Source organism: Artemia sp. Qi Xiang Cuo, chromosome 3 (genome assembly GCF_049724085.1).
Source record: "Artemia sp. Qi Xiang Cuo chromosome 3, ASM4972408v1, whole genome shotgun sequence".
Taxonomy (NCBI): Eukaryota; Metazoa; Arthropoda; class Branchiopoda; order Anostraca; family Artemiidae; genus Artemia; species Artemia sp. Qi Xiang Cuo.
Genome location: NC_142796.1, coordinates 64,175,207 through 64,200,484, shown reverse-complemented (window position 1 = coordinate 64,200,484; position 25,278 = coordinate 64,175,207). Strand labels below are relative to the sequence as shown.

At 34.5% G+C, this 25,278-nt stretch overlaps 1 protein-coding gene across 1 annotated transcript; it reads right to left on the bottom strand.

The window, feature by feature from the left end:
- Positions 1-3,487: 3,487 nt before the first annotated feature.
- On the bottom strand, positions 3,488-24,776 carry LOC148954409 (uncharacterized). The gene is made up of 4 exons (XM_089087248.1): positions 24,758-24,776; positions 18,053-18,208; positions 15,384-15,509; positions 3,488-3,754 (listed from the first exon to the last, which is right to left on the bottom strand). The coding sequence occupies exons 1-4, from the start codon at positions 24,774-24,776 to the stop codon at positions 3,588-3,590; spliced, it is 468 nt and encodes a 155-aa protein (XP_088943374.1). The 3' UTR covers positions 3,488-3,587.
- Between the last annotated feature and the right edge of the window lie 502 nt (positions 24,777-25,278).

The following is a 25,278-nucleotide window of genomic DNA, read 5'->3' as shown; positions in this document are numbered from 1 at the left end:
AGCCCTGATGGCATCTAAAATCATGTTTTTGAAGTGCGACAATTTTTTTTTTTGGAGTATCGTATTTTCAGAATTTGTCCTAGGCCACGAATAGATTTAACGCTGGCCTTGTCTTCATGCTGATGATTCACCGATTCCATATATGGCAGCGGAGCTATAAGAATATTGCTTGAGCTATGTTGACTCTGCTCTGGACTTAAAAGTGACTGTCTCCACTAGTGGGTTTTAGTGAGCAAATGTAAGTAAAACGATCTAATTTCTCCATTTCTTGTAAGTAAGGTACAAGCTGATACTCGGAAAATATTTTTATGACAATGTCTTAATTCTGGCCGTGTTTATCTTCATACCCAGTAGATGAGAGAAATAATCTGTTTCACTCTGCATTGGTCAGGCATTTGGTGGCAACAGCAATAGCATTAATGTCATCCACGTAATCCGGATTTGCCCAGTTCTATAACGGCAACGTGAAAACTTAGATATTCTTTCTACAGTCTAAACAGCACACAAACAAGAAGAGGGAGACTATACACCCACCTTTCGCACCATTTCTTACATAAAAGGGGTTACTTTCTTCACCCCTTAAGAAGTCTTCTTTCACTGCTTGAGATTTTGATTTCTCCACGTTTAACTTCCTTTGATGGGGTTTGTTCCTTCTTCCGGTCCTTTCGATTATTTATGCTGGAATATGGAGTTAGCAATGGCAATGATGATCTCTAGCAAATTTGAACAGTCTGTTCCAACTGGAGGACTGCTGGCCATAGGTGACCCCACTAGCGAGATAGTTTATATTTGTATAAATCATAGCTTAGATTGGGCAGAAACCCCGTAATGCACGTCAGTGTAATAGCAGTGATGGATTTTTTTTTCGTAGGGCAACATGAGAAGACTAGTTAAACTAGTGACAAACTACTAACGATAAAGACTAAGTATAAAGGACAAAATGAAATTCCTGGACAAAAAATAGCAGTTGATGCAGAAATCTACACTTTAATGATTGAACACTAAAAAACAGCCAAAAAAAATACAAAAACAGGATATTCCAGGATTTTAGTGCGCTAAGATTACACCAAAAAAGGACTTAAATGAGATTTTTTATTGAATCTAATACTAAACTCGAATAATGCTCAAAACACATATTAGTCAAAACTGAGGTTTAGTCTACTTCCTTTTACACACAGAACTTTTGCATTGATGCAACTTCAAACTGTGCATTCGGGAGAATTTTTTCCCCACAAATTTTACACTCATATGGCTTTTCCCCTGAGTGAAATCTTTCATGTTTATTCAAACTACCCTTCTCGGGAAATTTTTTCCCACAAATTTCACAGTCATAGGGCTTTTTCCCCGAGTGAATTCTTCCATGTGATTTCAAATTACTCTTACGGGAAATTTTTTTTCTCACAAATTATGCACTCATATGGCTTTTTCCCCGAGTGAATTCTTTCATGATTATTCAAAATACCCACCCCGTAAAATTTTGCCCCAAAAATTTCAAACTCATAGGGCTTTTTCCCCAAGAGAATCCTTTCATGTTCATTAAAATTACTCTTCTTGCAGAATTTTTTCTCACAAATTTTACACTCATAGGGCTTTTCCCCTGAGTGAACACTCATAAATAAAAGAATCCCCAATCACGACTGTCTGCAGCAAACTAAGTTCATGAGACTTAAACTAAATTTTTTCAAAGCAAATGATTAAGAAACTCTCGTTGTGGTAAGCCAAGCGTCTCTGTCGTTCGTGAATAGCTCAATCAATTCGAGCCAGGATTTATCCCATCTTCGTTCATAATTCTTGAAGCCACCGAGTGGGTCTAGGTCTGCCTTGATGCAGGCGAGCCACGTTTTCTTCTGTTCACCCTATCGCATTTTTCATCTTAGAAGAGGCGTGCATCAGAGGGCTATATTGACGAAGGTGTGCTGTGGACGACGAAGTATATGGCAAAACCATTGGAATCTTCTTTATTTGATTATAGTGGCTAAATCATAAAATTGATGGCAAATTTGCTAAGCTCATCGTTGCTGACTCGATCAAGAAGTTTGATGCAAATGATTTTCCTTAGACATGAATGTTTGAATGCGGATTGAATGGTTGAATGCGGGTTGAATGGTGGACGATGAAGTATATGGCAAAACCATTGGAATCTTCTTTATTTGATTATAGTGGCGAAATCATAACATTGATGGCAAATTTGCGGAGCTCATCATTGCTGACTCGATCAAGGAGTTTGATGCCAATGATTTTCCTTAAACATGAATGGTTGAATGCGTCTAGGGCCTGAAAGTCGGAAACTTTCAGAGCCCATGTCTCGCAACCGTATAGTGAACATAGCGATGCATATACGATAAAAATTTTCTAATATGAACTTCATTAAATGATGTGACTACCTAACGTTTTATAATTCTTATCGATGCTCTAATTAATACCTAATCCTTAAAGCCTGGAACCTGTTTGGAATGAAGACATCAAGATAGAACAGGAAATACATACATAGGCAATTGTATGTAATTTATGAATGCATAAAAAAACAGTCTGTTGTTTTATTAAACCAATTTAATGAAATGGATGGCTTCATCACTTCTACCTGTTTCCTTTGAGAAAAGATTTTACTGATTTTAATTGCAGTTGATCCTGCAAATATTAGAATAAACAACAAAGAAAAATTTAAACTATGATCAATTATAAAGGTAGCCTACAGTGTAAAATTTCGAGTTTGTAAGTGTTTACAACAAAACTTTATTTTGTTTCCTAGAAACTCACATACAAAAATCTAAAATAGAATAAGAAAAGTTTAAAAACTAAAATTAGGAAATAGACAAAGAAACTAAATTAAACTGGGAAACAAGCACCCCAAATAGGAGGTGGAGCATTGCTCTTCTCCACAGTCTCATACCGATATGTAATAAATTTTGATAATATATAACACTCAACTTAGCTATGAATTAGAATTTATAATTTTTATGAATCAGAGGCGTCAAGCTTAATTGATAACGCAGTCAAAAGGAGTTTTGTAATGTATCATAATAAACATACGTTCACCAGGATGGTAAACGTATGTACACCAGGAACGGAAAGCACGCCAGGATGGTGCGAAAAACAGTTCCTGTGAAGTCTAATTCACTCAAGCTGGTAAATAACCAAAGAAATGCTCTGGATTCCCTTCTCTCCACTCTGGTACAGAAAATCTCTCCTTTTTATTTTTTTTGTATCACAAAGTAGTTAAGATTTTTAAATAAACTCAGAGACTTCACACTCATCCTTCCTAGGATGAAATAAGACATACCTCGACCATTATGAAAAAAGAGATTGAACTTGGTATAAAATCTAATGAGAGAGGGGGGAGAGGATTGGAAGAGCGAGCGGCCCCTTTACCGGTTTCCTAAAAATATTTCTAAGCTGTATGATAACTTTACCTTATTTTTTTTTTTCAATTAATATTAATTCTAACTGAAATTCCGAGAAAAGGTAACGATACGAAAAACTAATTTTACTTTATTGATTTTTTTAAAAATAAACAATGAACAGAAGTTAACGAATCAAGAAACAGAAAATAATCACAAAAGATAAATAAAAGGTGAATATTACCGCTCTCAAATAATACCTTCATTTTGGCAATCAGATAGACTAGTCCCAGGAAAGTCAAGGTTCAATTGTGTCAAAATGGTTGGTGAATTGCATTCCTGTTTAACTGGCAACTTAGCGTATTTAAAATGGTTAAGTTCGTCATCATTCGTTGGCGTTTCCCCTTCTTCTAATTCTGAAAAAAATCGTACAAAATATAAATGATATTGTTATAATATAAGCCGTTCCTGGCATACTGCAGATACAGCATTTTGATAACTTCTATTGCCATAATGTATTTGGATTTAGAATAGGTCAGCTTCTCCCTCGGCACTGCTAGAAAGTATTAACCTAATACCTTCAGCCGTTATTGATACACATAGTATCTTCTGACCTAGTGCAATATCTAGATCAGCATTGCCTTAAGGCTTCAAATTAATACCCTTAGCTAGTCCTGAGAAGTTGCAGATACGCCAATTCGACAAGTAAGATACACATGTTTTTTTTTTAATTAGTTTACCATTTCTTACAAGTTTAAACTTAAAACCCTTTGCAGCCTAAGAGGTCATTTTTTGGCTAGTTCAACACCCCCTTAAAATTCACCAAAAGTAAAAACTTGATACGCTTAGCCATTCTTAAAATATAGCTGTTAACATTTTGACAACAAGGATGCACTGAGTGTCTTTCAATTTGGTAATAGATTCAATAAGCATCTATCTTTCAATCAGTGCAGACAGAAAAATAGCCTTTTTCTAGATTTTAAACAAACCTGTGTGGTAAATATTTATGAACTTATTTTACAATCTTTCTCAATCACTCGATGAAAGAAAGTCGCTTCTATTGAATATTGTCGAAACTTGTCTGACTTTTATTTGCAAAAAGAATTAGACATTTTATTTAACCGTCATGCAGTGGATACTTAAATGTGTTATATATTGGAGAAAGGGTTCACATATTTTACCCTGTAAGACGATTGCTGATGTTGTCGTTATTTGAAGTTTGGAGACCCGACCGCCGTTTGAATAAAGTATAGTTACATTCTGATATGAACCGCTTCAAAAGATTTTTAGATTCGAAGTTGAAACTAGATACCATTTTAAACACCACAATTGGCAGTGAAGCTGACCTATTAAGTGTAAAAGACTCACCAGAATATGATTTTTCTACGAACAGTCACCGCACAGTCACGAACAGCTACCCACTGCTCTTGGCCAGTGTAAATTTTTTCTAAGCGTACATCCCTTAAATTCTCAATGATTACAGTCCTCATAATGAACTCAGGTTCTTACTAGCTTCGAGTTCACATGACATTGCTACTGTTGGTGGAACCTTTTTATCGGATAATACTTCTGTTTCCATGTTGGATACCTCCAATATAATGTGTTTTTACCATAATAGGAAAGTCAGTGCGAAAGTTGGCTTAACAATTTATGTTCAAAATAGCTGGTCTTCTATCGTGAAATATCTGTTTGGGAAGAAGGGTTACTCTATCAGGATGCTTACTGTTTATTTTATGTTCATTTTACAGACCTCCTTCAAGTAATCTAGCGAGATCTTTTTATGTTTTTGAACAAGTACTTGTTAAGTCGGCAGAGGGTGAAAAACCGGTTCTTATGTTGGGTGAGTTCAATTTTGACCTTTCAACTTTGGATTGTAATATTAAGAGATAATTTCTTCAAAATATGGTTTGATCAGGTTTTCTGCATAGCATTTCTCTGCTTACTACAGTTACAACAACTACTGCTACGCTGTTGGACAATATATTTTTCTTGGCCCATTCATTGAGAACAGTAAAATTGTCTGTGATATTGTCTGACCACTTCCCAGTTAGCGCTCTTTTTTATGTTGCCGCAAATTTTCCTGATCGGCAAATTCTCTCAGGAATTATTGATCTGGCAGTACATGATCTTATACTTGAAATAAATGATGCTCTTAACGGTGGTCAGAGTGCCTTGGCATTTTTTCTTGATGTTGCCAAGGCATTTGATACTGTTGATCATCGTTTTTTTCTTATGAAATTAAAACAATATGGATTTTCATTAAGTTCTCTTATTTTTTTAAAATCGTGTTTTTCTGATAGTAAGCTAGAATGATTTGATCGTGGAGGTGCTATTAGTTCTAATTGTTTTCCTATATCAAATGGCGTTCCTCAAGGCCCTGTCTTGGGACCTATCTTATTCCTGATTTTTATAAATGATTTACCTGAAGTTTTACTCAGTTAAAAGTTATTATGTTTGATGATGATACAGTACTTTTCGGATCCCAATCTGACTTGGATAGATTATTTTAAACCTTAATATGACAATTAAAGCTGAATTTGATTGGTATCCTAGGACTCTGCTCGTTCTTAATGAAAATAAATGTCAACATTTGTTGATTTCACGTAGGGACACAGTTCAAAGCAATTCGTTTTCTAATTTTTTTTAATAATGTTAAACTTTAAAGTGTTCTCCATTTTAAGTATCTAGGAATTTTTCGAGATGAAAATATATCTTTCTGTGAACACATAAAATCTTGTCGCTGAAGATATCAAGAACTATTTGGATTCTTTAAAGTTTTCGCCCGGGTTTTACAAAGAATTTTTTATATAAATTTTATTATTATCTTTCGCCTCCTTCTTTCATTTGGTTCTAGGCGTTTTACCCCCCCCCCCGGAAAATACCTCCTTCCCTAAAAATGGGGTTTTCAAAATTTTATAATTTTATTTGTGTTGTGTTTTTTTTTTAGTTTAGCTGAGTAGTCCTAATGAAAAGGATAAAGAGAAATTTACACACCATGAGTATGTTAAAAATTTAGAAAAAAAACCCATAAATTCATTTTTTTCGAAAATACTTACTTATTACCTTCTGCAATTTTTGACAGTAGCGGCCGCCAAATTAAAAAAATTAAGAAACACAAAATACGAGTGTAAAATCATCAAAATTAAGCTAAAAAGCTATGACCACAAACTGTTTTAAAAGGTTTATCTCCTTTGAAAGCATAGTCGGATTTAGGAATCAACAAATTCTTATTATTTTACGGATGAAAGCCTTGTCAAATTCTACGAGTTAGTCTTATTATCTTCAAAATGTAAAACTACCTCAAATCACCCTTAATAAATAATTGAAACTCAAAACGAACTGAAAATTACAATAGATAAATTAGTCAAAGAAAAAACGAGCAAAAACTAAACGTTGTAGGGCTTACGAACCCATTTTATTCTAAATACCAGAGAATAATTTGCACTTCACAAAAAAAAACAAAAAAAAAACTGTGGAATGTAAGTTTAATATAAATATTATTATATTTATTCATTTAAATATTAATAATTTTTTAATTATTAAAGTAAAAAAAAGTTAAAACATTCAATTTTTTTCAGCAAAGTGAAAAGTATATTATGGCCTTTGGAAGGCAGTTTTGGGACGTGGTTTTGAGCCCTACCAATATTAATTTTTGCTCGTTTTAGTTTGACTCGGTTATTTATTATAATTTCTTTTCGTTCTGGGTTTCATTTATCTAATGATCTTGTGTTGTGCTAGTTTACTCTTGTTAGGTTATCTGAGTCTATTTTGGTTAATTTTTAGTTCAATGGAGTTCTTGACTGTTCTTTGAAAAATTTGTTTTTAGGAAAAAGTTTTTTTTTAATTAAGTTGGGGTCTTTACATATTGAAACATTATTTTTCATTTAATAAAAATTTATATTTTCAATATTTTCCGTTTTTTTTAATTATTAATATATTGACCTGAAGTAAATTTTTCAAAAATTTTTAACAACAAACACCCTTTTAAAAATATTTAAACAAGAAGTGTGATTTAGTTTTAATACCTCCTATCGTTACCTGAACAATAAAAAATAATACCTATACAAAAAAGTCTATATATGATCTATGACAGTTTTGATACACTTACACACTTTTTATTTAATTAAATTTTAAGAGCAGAATTAGTAATAGAAGTAGCTCCGAAAGTATGAGCTTAATACCCTCATTCTGTCTTGTAACCGATCTGAGATGTATTATCTGAAACGATAATACACACCTCGATATTTTATATAATCTAAAAAAAACATTTGGTTTTTAAGCATAACAAGCAAATTGCATCCCTGTGTGTGTGTGGGGGGGTGGGGTTAACCTACACAATAGCCAAATAGATTGATTTAAAATTCCTTTTAGCAATTCTTAAAAAAAAGGCTATATTAAAATTTTTATTTAAATTGATTGGACGGAGCGAAAGAGGAGGGTTGATTGCACTTCAAACACTTTTGACTCTTAAAAGGGGTACCCAAACTTTGAACGTCGAAGGCAACTAGTTCCTTTAAAATATAAATGATAGTGTCTTCTCGCTAGCTCAAGATCCGCCTCAACTTACCCTGACAGGCCTAAGTTAATACTTTAACACATTATTGTGATATTTGCGTTTGGCGAGACAAGAGGTAGTTGGAGAGCGGGCCTAGTTTACCTCCATTACTTTTGAATCTTAAAAGGAAATTAGGAGAACACCCACCCCCGGAAGTAAAAACAAGTGAAAACATATAAAATGTAGTTAGCTTTCAGTAAAGTGCAAATCAAGTTCTGGTCTTGAGGAGTTGTCAGCCCTACTCATATTAATTTTTTGCTCCTGAGAAAGTTGTAGATAAGCCGTTTCGACAAAATGATAGCATACACTGCCTTTTTATTTATTTTACCATTCATAACTTTGTTCTGAAGTTGGTGAAAATGTCAACTCCATCCAAGATAGTCCACCATAAGACACCTCTCAATTTACACATATACTTTTAGCTCCCCCCCCCCCCTTCGATTAGCCGTTCTAACAGGTCCTTCATCTTCGATTTACTCGGACGTCCTCTTGGGAAGCACTCAGAACCTTAGCCTATCCAACAAACCTCTAAAGCTTCCACGAAATACCACAAATTAGGAACAACTTTTTAGTTCATATCCCCTCCCCCCCACACCCCCACACAAAGTTCGAACAACACGTAAAAGTGTCTGGTAAAAAATAATCTCTAAGAGTCTAGTTAATCGTAAATACTAAAACCGACCAACGTCCCTTGCCCAGTAACAACCAACTCATTACAAAGTTTAAATTGAATTTGTACCAGGTGTGGGCACAGGGTCTGTAGGGGGTGCAATTTCCAGGGGGGGGGGGGGGGACAATGTACCATTAGAATGGTGGAAGAAGGACGATAGGTGTAAAGGTTGGCTAAAATTGTTTGGAAACATTCAATGGAATAGTAAAGCAATATGGTATATCAGTAGGATACTACCATTATCCCAACTCTATTTATAAGAATTCACATAATTCACAAGAAAACCTTTTGTCAAAAGTGAAGGGCTAGGTTACAAACAGGATGCTTGGGCTGCAGCGGTCATCTTAAGCAGCTGGATATGAGAGCTTGCGTATTGGAACTTATAGTTTGATATTTTTGAAATATGTTTAGCCCAAATAAATAAAAATTGCAAAAGGAAATGATAAGTGACAGAAAGAGCATGTCCCTTTTGGAAGAAGTTCATAATTTGCGGCCTTATTAGCTTTGATGATACGCAATTTCAACAACCACACTCTGCCATCACAAAGACAAAGGGTGGTATAAGAGGCTTTCAGGAAATGTTGAGGGGAGTGCTGAGTTAAATCAAAACACAAGATGTAAATGAAAATTGTCCAAAAGGACGTATCTGAGGACTGACTTGGGGTATTGAAACTTTCAGGGAATGACAAGGGGAATGAGTATTAAGTTGGCATATTGACGCTAGGTCTAACTTGCTGTTAATACTGCTACTACTACTACGAGTGCTACTACTACTGAAGCTAAGGGTCTTGAGGTGAAACCTTCAGGAGATGTTGAACTAACCAAAAGGCACTATGTCCATGATACTAAGACAAATGATACGGACAATTCTACTGGTCGTTTTTTATTTTTACCAAATCAAAACGTATTAAGTGCACGCATCTTACCAAAAGGGTTGATAAGCAATATCTCAGGTTTAACTTAAATATTAAGTTTAAACTTTCAGGAAGTAGTGAGGGGGATGTCAAACTAACCAAACAGCACCATGTCGATAATGCTACTTAAAGATATTAATTCTTTTACTGCTAGTCTATTCTTTCAACTATGTGTAATAGTGTTAAAATGAAATTTTCAGAAGATGTTTCCGGGTATGTTAAAAAAAAACACTTTTTGTACACTGGTTACAAGCAGGATGGTACAACAATATCTCATGAACAGCTTAGAGCATTAAGTTGACACTTTCAGGGTGTGTCGAGAGGGAAGTTGAAATAACTAAAAGTTTAGTTTTAAATTGAAACTTTCAGGGGATGTTTAGACAGTTGTTGAACAAACAAAGGGCGTTATGTGTATACTACTAACTCTATAACTAGTACTACTTCTGCTGCAACTTGTAATACTACTGTTTAGACAAAGGGAATAGGGTAAGACTTCAAGGGGTTGCAGAGGGGAAATTTGGAACTAAATCAAAACAAACTACATGAATGATGGCCATCAAAATAGAGTACTGGTATCACTAATATCTCGGGAGCAGCTTAGGGTATTAAGTCAAAATTACCAGGACACGTTTAATTAACAAAAACTACCTATAATAATTTTAGCACTGGCATCACAACTGCTACTCCCACCGCTTCTACTGCTAATGCTACTACGACTACAACTATTGCTAATGTTAAAGGGTATGAAGGCAAAATTTTTAGGGAATGGCGAGCGCGGTGTTGAACAAAATAAAAATACAATATGTGCATGTGATGAGGTATTATCTCATAGTCCAAGGGAAATAAAATCCTTTGCCAAACATTCCTGAATCGTATTCAATGGAGAATTGACAAGATCCTGAGAGACTAACAAAACGTTTTTGGTTAGGCAGATCATCTGCAGGTAGGATTTTCACTTTAAGAATACTAACAGATGAATCCAACAAGAGGCAAATTGAAATATTAACAACTTTAACCGACTTCTTAAGGGCTTTCGATTCTGTGCACAGAGACTTCCTATGGATAATACTACGTTGCAGCCTCCCAGTAAAAACTAATAGAATTAATGTTTCGAATAACAGCCTCTACATTACTACATTACAGTCTCTCTGTAAAAATTATTAGAATGATCGGTTCTTAATATAATGGCCAGCTGTGCGCTGTAACAACAGACGACGGAGGCCTGATGCAATTGTTCCAGGTAAATTCCTGAAAACTGATGCAATGGTTCCAGGTAAATTCCTGAGTACAACAATGATGCGTCCTCTCTCCTCTGCTTTTCACAATTCTCATTTATTACATACTTTGGTCATGTGACTTAGTTGGAGGGAGTCAATTGAATAAGAAACATACTATCTTTGATGGTGATTTTGCTGACAACAATCTGCTCCTTTGTTATGTAAAAGAAAACTTACAGCAGAACTTTTCCCTGGCGTTTGTAGTGGCATGTCCTGATAGTGTTTATACAGCGCAAGGATTTTGGCACACTCTGAGGCAGGGGAGAAGAACCTGATTGGTGCAGTGCAGAAGGATTTTGTCAAGCATTGAGAAAAACAGAATGGAGTTTATCAAGCATCACTATTGCATGCTCAGTTGATGTCGCCACGATGACACATATGTTAACATAAACAGATATGCATGTGTTAAATGTTTAACCGTTTGCGTTCATCCACAAGGAGGGGAGACTATTTTCCAGGACACCTGAAATGTTTCCACGAATTTTTATTTTCCCCATATGTCCGAGTGTTTTCCATGACTAGAAAATTGGTCTTTCATCTTGCAGGTATCCCAGGACACACGGGAACCTTGTTTTAAATCAATTATCAATTTATTACACCGCGTAAGCAACTCTAGCCCAAAAAACAAAATATTATCAGTATTTGTGGGAAAAGTCATCCCTGAAAACTTGGGGACAGTGGTAGCACTGAACAGAACGCAACTGAGGAGCTAAAAGTGATAAAAGAGAGAGGCGATACCGACCTCTCAGCTGCCATACTTGAGAGACGCTTGACAGTTTATAAGTGGCCACGGAATTCCTGTGTTGTTTTAAAATCACTTTTCTGTGAATAGGCATCATGGCGGCAGAGTGCACCTCGTACTTTGATGATAAATTGCATAAGTCCAGTTTTGATATGAAAAAAATCACTCAGTAAAAATTATTGTGCCCCCCGGGATTATGCGCCCCTAGGACCAGACCTATTAGTAAATCTAGCCCTGCGTACTGACCGTCATTGCGAAGTACATAACGCCTTTGCAGGGTAGAGAAAAAATACTAAGGTCATAACACCTTCAGAGCGTACAGACCGCCGTTTCTAAGGCATTACACTTAGGGCGTATAACCCTGTTTTTGGCAAAGAGTAAGTTGTTTCTGGAGAATTTTATGTGGACCAGAATTTATACCTAATTAAAAAAAAAAATTAATGTACCGATAAAAAAAAATTATTTTTTTAAAACAATGATCAACAAACTGTTTAGGAAATGTAAACAAAATTACAAAATAAAAGGGAAGGTATGAAGCACCGTTTGTTATTTCCAAATTACGAACTTTCTGAGTCCAACCACATCTCTAAAACTAACCAGAGCGAAGATCTCGCAACCAGGGCCTCACAATGCCGAAAGGAGACTACTACGGCTAACAACTCGCCGTAGCACCGAGACATCCACAGATGCGAAAGATTTCCTTCCATCCCAATTGATTCAAATTCTCCCTCTTTACACCCTACCAGAAAGTTCTCATTTCCTATAAGTCTTTCTTTATGACATCTTCCCACCCCAACGGCGGGTGACCTGCTTTCTGTTTATCACTAGACTGATTTGCCGGAAAGGACAATCTTCGGCACTATGCCTTCCTTCATCCACAGAACCTGCCCTGACCATCTTATCATTTCTCTCATTGTAGCCCTAAAAAGTGGGATTGAACAACACTTTTCGTACAACCTACTGTTTGAAATACGGTCGATCAGCCAATAGCTCGGAATAATCTGTTAGCAATTTCCCTGGAAAACATCAAGCAAATTTTCTACCGCTTTTTGCAGTGCCCGTACTTCAGAGCAATATTTTACCAATTGTCATCTCTATAACTTCCAATATTCTAATCTTGGTTTGCAGACTTATCTTCCTATTCTTCAAAAAAAAAAAAAAAATTAATTATGAAAAAACACCTTGAGCCTTGTTTATTCTTCTTTTAGCATCGTCACTAGTCCCACCGTCTTTACTAATAAAACTACCAAGGTAAGTGAAGCTGACCACCTGATCAATATTTTCGTTTCCCAACGAATATATATATATATATATATATATATATATATATATATATATATATATATATATATATATATATATATATATATATATATATATATATATATATATATATATTGGATGTATATATATATATATATATATACATATATATATATATATTCTACAAGTACGAGACAATATCATTAAGTAAAACACAAGTTAGTGTCTTCAATTGTTCAACCTTGTTGGATTTGTTTGTTTTTTAAAGTCATGATATAAATGCCTGTCAAGCTGATTCATAAAAAAGCTCTATTTAAAAAAAAAATGGATGTCACAAACCATTAAAGCTAGATTTATGTCTCCTTTTTATTTCTGTTAATGGGGTTCCCTTCGCCCTTTCACTGTCTACGGGTCTAGGCATCTACCACCCCCCCCCCCCCGCACAAAAAAAAATCCTGATTAAAATACCTCCCGTCAACTTACCCTCCCCCCCCAAGCAGCTGATTCATTTCCTATGACTTTTGACTTAAAAAAAAAGAACTACAACTCTCAATTCCTTATAAAAATAACAATCTCCGATGTTTCAAAGACCATCAGGCAGAGGTAGGGATGAGGTTGGGGCATTCCCCCTCCTGTGCAGAATAAATTTTACTCATTTTGAGGATTATTGCCGCTCTTTATTTACATAAAAACAGTGTAGACCCGATATGACCCCAGAAATCAAGCGAGATCAAAAATCAATTTCTCATTTTTGGTGTATTTTTTACAGTTTTTTCTCCTCCTCCCCCGAGAAAATAAACCCCCCAAACAAAAGTTCTGAATACGGCCATGAGGGTTGCACATCAATTTCTACCTTCATCCTCCTCTTGTCTCTTTCTTAGAACTAATTCTTTATATATTTTTAGGCTCATAGAGTTGGAATGTTTTTGTATTAAAATTCGCCCTTTGAGGCGTCTACTTTTCTCCCAAACTATCATAAATATTTTCAATGTCTATATTACTTGTAATTTCAAGTTGTTTTACAATTCAAAACACGTGCATAGATGAGCTTTAAACTTCTACAATGATATTTTTGGATTGTTTTGTAGTTAAATTAAGCTCAGGTAATTTCCAATGACAAACAAACTCTGCTATGTCAAGATTGCATAGCATATCTGACTTTCATTTGGCAGACAGCCAGGGTAAACAAGCACGGCTGTCATATTGTAAAAATAGGTATCAAAAAGTTCGTGGTAACGACCTGTAAGTAAGGAGCGACCCATCTTAATAGTAACCGAAACTCTAAAAAACGGAATTTTTATACCAATAGATATATCCAAAGAATTGAATTTGTATGCTGATTTCAAATATATAAAAATCAGTGAGTTTAATTTTACCTATCAAAAAGTACGAGCCGGAGAAAACTTTCCTGATTTTCAAAAAAGGGGAAAACAGCCCCTAAAAGTTAAGTGATCTCAATTATCAATAATCTTAATTCACACCATCAGATTCAGCGTATCAGAGAACCCTATTGTTGAGGTTTTAAACTCCTATCTGCAAAAATGTGGAATTTTGTATTTTTTGCTAGAAGAAAGATCACGGATGCGTGTTTATTTGTTTGTTTGTTATTTTTTTCCCCAGGGGTGGTCGTATGTTATGCTTTTTTTTTATTGAATTTTTTTATTGAATCTAGATTTTTTATTGAATCTAATACTAAACTCGAATAATGCTCTACACACATATTAGTCAAAACTGAGGTTTAGTCTACTTCCTTTTACACACAGAACTTTTGCATTGATGCAACTTCAAACTGTACATTCGGGAGAATTTTTTCCCCACAAATTTTATTCTCATATGGCTTTTCCCCGAGTGAAATCTTTCATGTTTATTCAAAATACCCTTCTCGTGAAATTTTTTCCCACAAATTTTACAGTCATAGGGCTTTTTCCCCGAGTGAATTCTTCCATGTGATTTCAAATTACTCGTACGGGAAATTTTTTTCTCACAAATTATGCACTCATAGGGCTTTTTCCCCGAGTGAATTCTTTCATGATTATTCAAAATACCCATCCTGTAAAATTTTGCCTCACAAATTTTACACTCATAGGGCTTTTCCCCCGAGTGAATTCTTTCATGTTCATTCAAATTACTCTTCTTGCAAAATTTTTTCTCACAAATTTTACACTCATAGGGCTTTTCCCCTGAGTGAATTCTTAGATGGGATTGTAAATGGTCTAACCGGGAGAATTTTTTCTCGCAAATTTTACACTCATAGGGCTTTTCCCCCGAGTGAATTCTTTCATGTAATATAAAAATTATCTTTCTTGAGAATTTTTTATCGCAATCTGCACTCATAGGGCTTTTCCCTCGAGTGAATTCTTTCATGCAACTTCAAATGACTTGTCCACGAGAATTTTTTCTCGCAAATTTTACACTCATAGGGCTTTTCCCCCGAGTGAATTCTTTCATGCAATTTCAAACTATGCGTCTGGGAGAATTTTTTTGACAAATTTTACGCTTATAAGATTTTTTCCCCGAATGAGTTCTTTGGTGCAATTTCAGCTTGTGCAGTTGGAAAAACTTTTTCTCACATATATGACACACATAGTGTTCTCCCTCAGACAGGTTTCCTATTCTACAATTACCTTCTAAATCACTGTTGATTTCCAAAGTAGGTTGATAAACTGAAGGCTTTTCTAATTGATAATCAATACTGCGTGAAGCAAATTCTGGAAATCCATACTTGTAATCCAAAATTGGAATCTTTACATCTAGAATAGAGATAACTAAAGTTCAAAAGTCCATAAACAAGGTAAAATGCAGTTTCAAAAAGTGTAAGCACAAACACATGTAGATTACACCAAGTTGACCGGAAAATTTTTTTTAAACTTAAATATTCTGTAAATATAATTCTATAAACAATGCTAAATTAAGTTACTATGTGAAACAAGCACCAACTTTTGTTTGTATTTTATCCTAAAGATTACTATTACTGACTTTTACTGTACTGGGAGTGTATTTTCGAATTGAAAAATGCTGATGATCTAAAATTGATGCTTAGGAAACAAGATTCATACTGATGTTTTTCACAGGCATAAAATTAAACTTTAAAATTAGAATATTCGACTAGCAGTGGCTTCTAATGAATACAAAACTTACAAAGCATAAATCTAAAAGTGGTCTACCTATCGAAAAATAAAATAGAATTTGGAGAAACTAAACGACAGTAACCGCAACCACTTTTGTAGCAAAACTTTTACCATATTCATCAATATGTGTTATGTAAAATTAACCTATATGAATGTACCCTCACAAATTAACCATACACCCATACATAAAAGAATCCACAATCACGACTGTCTGCAGAAAACTAATTTCATGATACTTAAACTGAATTTTTTCAAAGCAAATGATTAAGAAACTCTCGTTGTGGTAAGCCAAGCGTCTCGGTCGTTAGTGAATGGCTCAATCAATTTAAGCCAGGCTTTATCCCATCTTCGTTCATAATTCTTGAAGCCACCGAGTGGGTCTAGGCCTGCCTTGATGCAGGCGAGCCACGTTTTCTTCTGTTCACCCTATCGCATTTTTCATCTTAGAAGAGGCGTGCATCAGAGGGCTATATTGACGAAGGTGTGCTGTGGACGACGAAGTATATGGCAAAACCATTGGAATCTTCTTTATTTGATTATAGTGGCTAAATCATAAAATTGATGGCAAATTTGCTAAGCTCATCGTTGCTGACTCGATCAAAGAGTTTGATGCAAATGATTTTCCTTAGATATGAATGTTGGAATGCGGATTGAATGGTTGAATGCGGGTTGAATGGTGGACGATGAAGTATATGGCAAAACCATTGGAATCTTCTTTATTTGATTATAGTGGCGAAATCATAAAGTTGATGGCAAATTTGCGGAGCTCATCGTTGCTGAATCGATCAAGGAGTTTGATGCCAAGGATTTTCCTTAGACATGAATGGTTGAATGCGTCTAGGGCCTGAAAGTCGGAAACTTTCAGAGCCCATGTCTCGCAACCGTATAGTAGAACACACCGATGCATATACGATAAAATATTTTCTAATAAAAACTTCATTAAATGATGTGACTACCTAACACTTTACAATTCTTATCGATGCTGTAATTAATACCTAATCCTTAAAGCCTGGAACCGGTTTGGAATGAAGACATCAAGATAGAACAGGAAATACATATATATGCAATTGTATGTAATTTATGAATGCATAAAACCCCAGTCTGTTGGGTTTATTAAACCAATTTAATGAAATGGATGGCTTCACCACTTCTACCTGTTTCCTTTGAGAAAAGATTTTACTGATTTTAATTGCAGTTGATCTTGCAAATATTAGAATAAACAACAAAGGAAAATTTAAACTATGATCAATTATAAAGGTAGCCTACAGTGTAAAATTTTGAGTTTGTAAGTGTTTACAATAAAACTTTATTTTGCTTCCTAGAAACTCACATACAAAAACCTAAAATATAATAAGAAAAGTTTAAAAACTAAAATTAGGAAATAGACAAAGAAACTAAATTAAACTGGGAAACAAGCACCCCAAATAGGAGGTGGAGCATTGCTCTTCTCCACAGTCTCATACCGATATGTAATAAATTTTGATAATATATAACACTCAACTTGGCTATGAATTAGAATTTATAATTTTTAAGAATCAGAGGCGTCAAGCTTAATTGATAACGCAGTCAAAAGGAATTTTGTAATATCGTATCATAATAAACATACGTTCACCAGGATGGTAAACGTATGTACACCAGGAACGGAAATCACGCCAGGATGGTGCGAAAAACAGTTCCTGTGAAGTCTAATTCACTCAAGCTGGTAAATAACCAAAGAAATGCTCTGGATTCCCTTCTCTCCACTCTGGTACCGAAAATCTCTCCTTTTTATTCTTTTTGTATCACAAAGTAGTTAAGATTTTTAAATAAACTCAGAGACTTCACACTCATCCTTCCTAGGATGAAATAAGACATACCTCGACAATTATGAAAAAAGAGATTGAACTTGGTATAAAATCTAATGAGAGAGGGGGGAGAGGAGTTGAAGAGCGAGCGGCCCCTTTACCGGTGTCCTAAAAATATTTATAAGCTGTATGCTAACTTTACCTTATTTTTTTTTTTTTTCAATTAATGTTAATTATAACTTAAATTCCGAGAAAAGGTAACGATACGAAAAACTAATTTTACTTTAGTGATTTTTTTAAAAATAAACAATGAACAGAAGTTAACAAATCAAGAAACAGAAAGATAAATAAAAGGTGAATATTATCGCTCTCAAATAATACCTTCATTGTGGCAATCAGATAGACTAGTCCCAGGAAAGTCAAGGTTCAATTGTGTCAAAATGGTTGGTGAATTGCATTCCTGTTTAACTGGCAACTTAGCGTATTTAAAATGGTTAAGTTCGTCATCATTCGTTGGCGTTTCCCCTTCTTCTAATTCTGAAAAAAATCGTACAAAATATAAATGATATTGTTATAATATAAGCCGTTCCTGGCATACTGCAGATACAGCATTTTGATAACTTCTATTGCCATAATGTATTTGGATTTAGAATAGGTCAGCTTCTCCCTCGGCACTGCTAGAAAGTATTAACCTAATACCTTCAGCCGTTATTGATACACATAGTATCTTCTGACCTAGTGCAATATCTAGATCAGCATTGCCTTAAGGCTTCAAATTAATACCCTTAGCTATTCCTGAGAAGTTGCAGATACGCCAATTCGACAAGTAAGATACACATGTTTTTTTTTAATTAGTTTACCATTTCTTACAAGTTTAAACTTAAAACCCTTTGCAGCCTAAGAGGTCATTTTTTGGCTAGTTCAACACCCCCTTAAAATTCACCAAAAGTACAAACTTGATACTTTTAGCCATTCTTAAAATATAGCTGTTAACATTTTGACAACCAGGATGCACTGAGTGTCTTTCAATTTGGTAATAGATTCAATAAGAATCTATCTTTCAATCAGTGCAGACAGAAAAATAGCCTTGTTCTGGATTTTAAACAAACCTGTGTGGTAAGTGTTTATGAACTTATTTTACAATCTTTCTCAATCACTCGATGAAAGAAAGTCGCTTCTATTGAATATTGTCGAAACTTGTCTGACTTTTATTTGCAAAAAGAATTAGACATTTTATTTAACCGTCATGCAGTGGATACTTAAAGGTGTTATATATGGGAGAAAGGGTTCACATATTTTACCCTGTAAGACGATTGCTGATGTTGTCGTTATTTGAAGTTTGGAGACCCGACCGCCGTTTGAATAAAGTATAGTTAAATTGTGATATGAACCGCTTCAAAAGATTTTTATATTCGAAATTGAAACTAGATACCATTTTAAACACCACAATTGGCAGTGAAGCTGACCTATTAAGTGTAAAAGACTCACCAGAATGTGATTTTTCTACGAACAGTCACCGCACAGTCACGAACAGCTACCCACTGCTCTTGGCCAGTGTAAATTTCTTCTAAGCGTACATCCCTTAAATGCTCAATTATTACAGTCCTCATAACGAACTCAGGTTCTTCCTAGCTTCGAATCCACATGACATTGCTACTGTTTGTGAAACCTTTTTATCGGATAATACTTCTGTTTCCATGCTGGATGCCTCCAATATAATGTGTTTTTTCCACAATAGGAAAGTCAGTGCGAAAGTTGGCTTAGCAATTTATGCTCAAAATAGTTGGTCTTCTATCGTGAAATATCTGTTTGGGAAGAAGGGTTACTCTATCAGGATGCTTACCGTTTATTTTATGTTCTTTTTACAGAGCTCCTTCTAGCAATCTAGCAAGATTTTTTTATGTTACTTGTTAAGTTGGTAGAGGGCAAAAAACCAGTTCTTATGTTGGGTGACTTCAATTTTGACCTATTAACTTTGGATTCTAATGTTAACACAGAATTTCTTCAAAATATGGTTTGATCAGGTTTTCTACATAGTACTTCTCTGCCAACTAGAGTTACGACAACCACTGCTACGTTGTTGGACAATATATTTTTCTCTGACCATTCATTAAGAGCAGTAAAATTGTCTGTGATATTGTCTGACCACTTCCCAGTTAGCGCTCTTTTTTATGTTGCCCCAAATTTTCCTGATCGACAAATGCTCTCAGGAAAGAATAAAGATCCACAGATAGAAGAGATTAATTTTCAGTCTTTACGTAAGCTACCTGATGATCATGATTAGTGTTCTATTTTCGGATCAGATAATGTAAATAAAGCATTTTAGTCAAGTGCTAGCCAAATGTCGCTAGTAATAAACCTTACCACTTCGTCTCGAGTTATGCATAATAATTATTTACAGACATTTGACCCATAGATTTCCGATGGGATTGTTTCGTTAATCCTTGTTAAAACAAAAAGATTAAAAATATTTATCAGTTAAAACAGAGGATTCGTTTAAATACTTTTGGTGTTTATTTTAATACTGCAGGATCGAAGCTGGCAACTAGTGTAAAGGTTATCGATCATGTAGAAATAGATCGAATTATATTATAAGGTTTGCTAAACTTAAATATTATAAAGACCAGTTCGACCAATATAACTCTGAAAATATAAAGAAATGGAACCTCATCAATCAAAAGAATCGACCAAACCAATTTTCAAGTATTAGTGTTGATTATCCTGAAGTTAATGGGGACATTATTTCAGACTACAAAATAATTATGAATACTTTGGGTATTTATTTTAATACTGCAGGAGCGAAGCTGGCAACTAGTGTAAAGGTAATTCCAAAGTCCCATGATCTTGATGATTTTGTCCCTTCTGGGAAATTATTTTCTTTTCACGAAATTAATCATCAGGAAGTAAAAGAAACTACTTTGAAACTTAAAACTAGTTCTACAACAGATAATTTTGGATTTTCTTCTCGAATTGTAAATCAAGTAGCATCCAATATTTCTTCCCTCCTTGCGTATATTTTTAATTACTGTTAAGTTGATACTCTCATATTGACTCTTTAGCATTAGTTTTTCCCAATTTGCTTAAGCACTAGTGTTATTGCTCTATATATAAGTTAGTGGGACTCCAACTAACCCTTCAAATTATTTAGCTATATCTCTCCTGTCTGTTGTTAGCACAATTCTTCAAAAAATTGAACATAGGCAACTTAATAATATTTTTTTGGGATAGTAAAATTTTGTAAGCATCGCGATATGGATTACTTAAAGACAGATCAACTAATCTGGAAGTACATGATCTTATAATTGAATAAATGATGCTCTTAACGGTGGTCAGAGTGCCTTGGCGTTTTTTCCTAATGTTACCAAGGCATTTGATACTGTTTATAATCGTTTTCTTCTTATGAAATTAAAATAATATGGATCTTCATTAAGTTCTCTTATTTTTTTTAAATCGTGTCTTTCTGATAGGAAGCTAGAATGATTTGATCGTGGAAGTGCTATTAGTTCTAATTCTTTTCCTATATCATGTGGCGTTCCTCAAGGCCCTGTCTTAGGACCTATCTTATTCCTGATTTTTATAAATGATTTACCTGAAGTTTTACTTAGTTAAAAGTTATTATGTTTGCTGATGATGCAGTACTTTTCGGATCCCAATCTGACTTGGCTAGATTATTTTAAACCTTAATATGACAATTTAAGCTGCATTTGATTGGTATCCTAGGAATCTGCTCGTTCTTAATGAAAATAAATGTCAACATATGTTGCTTTCACGTACGGACACAGTTCAAAGCAATTCGTTTTCTAATTTTTTTTTAATAATGTTAAAAGTGTTCTCCATTTTAAGTATCTAGGAATTTTTCGAGATGAAAATATATCTTTCTGGGAACACATAAAAATCTTGTCGCTGAAGATATCAAGAAATACTGGGCGTCTTTCACGGTTGCGCACTGGTTTTACAAAGAATATTTTGGATACATTTTATTATTCTGTTGCGCCGCGGTCTTTCATTGGGTTAGATGGTTTTACACCCCCCCCCCCGTAAAATACCTCCTCCCCGGAAAATTGGGTTGTCAAAATTTTAGAATTTTATTTGTGTTGTGTTTTTTTTTTAGTTTCGCTGAGAAGTCCTAATTAAAGAGATAAAGAGAAATTTACACACCATTAGTATGTTAAAAATTTAGAAAAAAAACCCGCAAATTCATTTTTGTCGAAAAGACTTCCTTATTACCTTCTGCAATTTTTGACAGTAGCGGCCGCCAAATTAAAAAAATTAAGAAAAACAAAATACGAGTGAAAAATCAACAAAAATAAGCTAAAAACATATGACCACAAAATGTTTAAGAAGGTTTATCTCCTTTGAAAGCATAGTCGGCTTTGGGAATCAACAAATTCTTATTGTTTTACGGACGAAAGCATTGTCAAATTCTACGAGTTAGTCTTATTATCTTCCAAATGTAAAACTACCTCAAATCACCCTTAATAAATAAATGAAACTCAAAACGAACTGAAAATTACAATAGATAACCTAGTCAAAGTCAAAACTCGCAAAAAAAAAAAGGAGTAGGGCTGACGACCCCCGTGTCTTCTCAAGAACATAACATAATTTGCACTTTACAAAAAAAAAAAAAAAAAATAACTGTGGAATGACAGTTTAATATACATATTCTGATATTTATTCAATTAAGTATTAATACTTTTTTAATTATTAAAGTAAAAAAAGTGAAAACATTAAATTTTTTTCAGTAAAGTGAAAAGTATATTATGGCCTTTGGAAGGCAGTTTTTGGACGTGGTTTTGAGCCCTACCTATATTAATTTCTGCTCGTTTTGAGTTTGACTCGGTTATTTATTGTTAATTCTTTGCGTTCTGGGTTTAATTTATCTAATGAGGTTGTTTTGAGCTAGTTTACGCGTGTTATGTTATTTGATTCTAGTTTTGGTCATTTTTAGTTTAATGGAGTTCTTTACTTTTCCTTCATAAATTTGTTTTGTGAAACAAGTTTTTTTTTAATTAATTTCTGTTCGTTTTATATTTAAACATTATTTTTCATTTAATAAAAATTTAGTTTAAATATTTTCCGTTTTTTTAATAATTAAGAGTTTGACCAGGATAAAATTTTTCAAAAATTTTTAACAACACACACCCTTTTAAAAATCTTTAAACAAATAGTGTGATTTAGTTTTAATAACTCCTATCGTTACCTGAACAATAAAACTTCATAACCTTACAAAAAAATCTATCTATGCTCTTTGACAGTTTGTATACACTTACACACTTTTGATTTAATTAAATTTTAAGAGCAGAAGTAGTAATAGAAGTAGCTCTTAAAGTTTGCTCCATAACAAGCAAATTGCATAACTGTGTGTGTGTGGGGGGGTGGGTTAACCTACACAATAGCCCGATATATTGATTTAAAATTCCTTTTAGCAATTCCTAAATAAATGGCTATCTTACAATTTTTATTTAAAGCGTTTGGAATGAGCGAAAGAGGAGGGCTGATTGCACTTCAAACACTTTTGACTCTTAACAGGGGTACCCAAACTTTGAACGTCGAAGGCAATTAGTTCCTTTAAAATATAAATGATAGTGTCTTCTGGCTAGCTCAAGATCCACCACAACTTACCCTGAAAGGCCTAACTTAATACTTTAACACATTATTGTGATATTAGCGTTTGGCGAGACAAGAGGTAGTTGGAGAGCGGGCCTAGTTTACCTCCATTACTTTTGAATCTTAACAGTAACTTAGGAGAATACCCACCCCCGGAAGTAAAAAAAGTGAAAACCTATAAAATGTAGTTAGCGTTCAGTAAAGTGCAAATCAAGTGCTGGTCTTGAGGAGTTGTCAGCCCTCCTCATATTAATTTTTTGCTCCTGAGAAAGTTTTAGATAAGCCGTTTCGACAAAATGATAGCATACACTTCCTTTTTATTTATTTCACCATTCATAAATTTGTCCTGAAGTTGGTGAAAATGTCAACTCCATACAAAATAGTCCACAATAAGACCCCTCTCAATTTACACATCTCCATTTAGCTCCCCCCCCCTGCGATTAGCCGTTCTAACAGGTCCTTCATCTGCGATTTATTCGGACGTCCTCTTGGGAAGCACTCAGAACCTTATCCTATCCAACAGTCCTCTAAGGCGTCCACGACATACCACAAAGTAGAAACAACTTTTTACTTCATATCCCCTACCCCACACACAAAGTTCGAACACCACGTAAAAGTGTCTGGTAAAAAACAATCACTAAGAGTCTAGTTAATCGTAAATTCTAAATCACACATACTACCCTTTCCACGGATTAATCAACAAAGAACTAATGGTAAATTGCATATGTTACATTTTTTGTTCCCGGGTCTGTAGGGGTGCAATTTCCAGGGGGGGGGGGGCAATTTCCAATTCGAATGGTGGAAGACTGATGATAGGTGTAAAGATTGGCTAAACGTGTTTTGAAACAATCAATGGACCAGTAAAGCAATATGGTATATCAGTAGGATACTACCATTATCCCAACTCTATTTATAAGAATTCACATAATTCACAAGAAAACCTTTTGTCAAAAGTGAAGGGCTAGGTTACAAACAGGATGCTTGGGCTGCAGCGGTCATCTTAAGCAGCTGGATATGAGAGCTTGCGTTTTGGAACTTATAGTTTGATATTTTTGAAATATGTTTAGCCCAAATAAAATAAAAATTGCAAAAAGAAATGATAAGTGACAGAAAGAGCATTTCCCTTTTGGAAGAAGTTCATAGTTTGCGGTCTTATTAGCTTTGATGATACGCAATTTCAACAACCACACTCTGCCATCACAAAGACAAAGGGTGGTATAAGAGGCTTTCAGGAAATGTTGAGGGGAGTGCTGAGTTAAATCAAAACACAAGATGTAAATGAAAATGGTTCAAAAGGACGTATCTGAGGGCTAACTTGGGGTATTGAAACTTTCAGGGACTGACAAGGGTACTGAGTATTAAGTTGGCATATTGACGCTAGGTCTAACTTGCTGTTAATACTGCTACTACTACTACGATTGCTACTACTACTGAAGCTAAGGGTCTTGAGGTGAAACCTTCAGGAGATGTTGAACTAACCAAAAGGCACTATGTCCATGATACTAAGACAAATGATACGGACACTTCTACTGGTCGTTTGTTATTTTTTACAAAAAAAAAACGAATTATTTCAGGCAAATTGAAAAAATGGGTAAAAAGCAAAACATAACGTTTAAAATAAATATTAAGTTTAAACTTTCAGGAAGTATTGAGGGGGATGTCAAACTAACCAAACAGCACCATGTCGATAATGCTACTTAAAGATATTAATTCTTTTACTGCTAGTCTATTCTTTCTACTATGTGTAATAGTGTTAAAATGAAATTTTCAGAAGATGTTTCCGGGGATGTTAAAAAAAAAAACGCTTTTTGTACACAGGTTACAAGCAGGATGGTACAACAATATCTCATGAACAACTTAGAGCATTAAGTTGACACTTTCAGGGTGTGTCGAGAGGGAAGTTGAAATAACTAAAAGTTTAGTTTTAAATTGAAACTTTCAGGGGATGTTTAGACAGTTGTTGAACTAACAAAGGGCGTTATGTGTATACTACTACCTCT

What these genes read in the sequence shown, in the direction of transcription:
- LOC148954409 (XM_089087248.1), bottom strand. An exon ending in ATCTGATTGCCACAATGAAG is followed by an intron (nt 15,510 to 18,052) that starts GTATTATTTGAG and finishes TCTCTATTCTAG; the next exon opens with ATGTAAAGATTCCAATTTTG. An exon ending in AATCAACAGTGATTTAGAAG is followed by an intron (nt 3,755 to 15,383) that starts GTAATTGTAGAA and finishes GATTTTTTTCAG; the next exon opens with AATTAGAAGAAGGGGAAACG.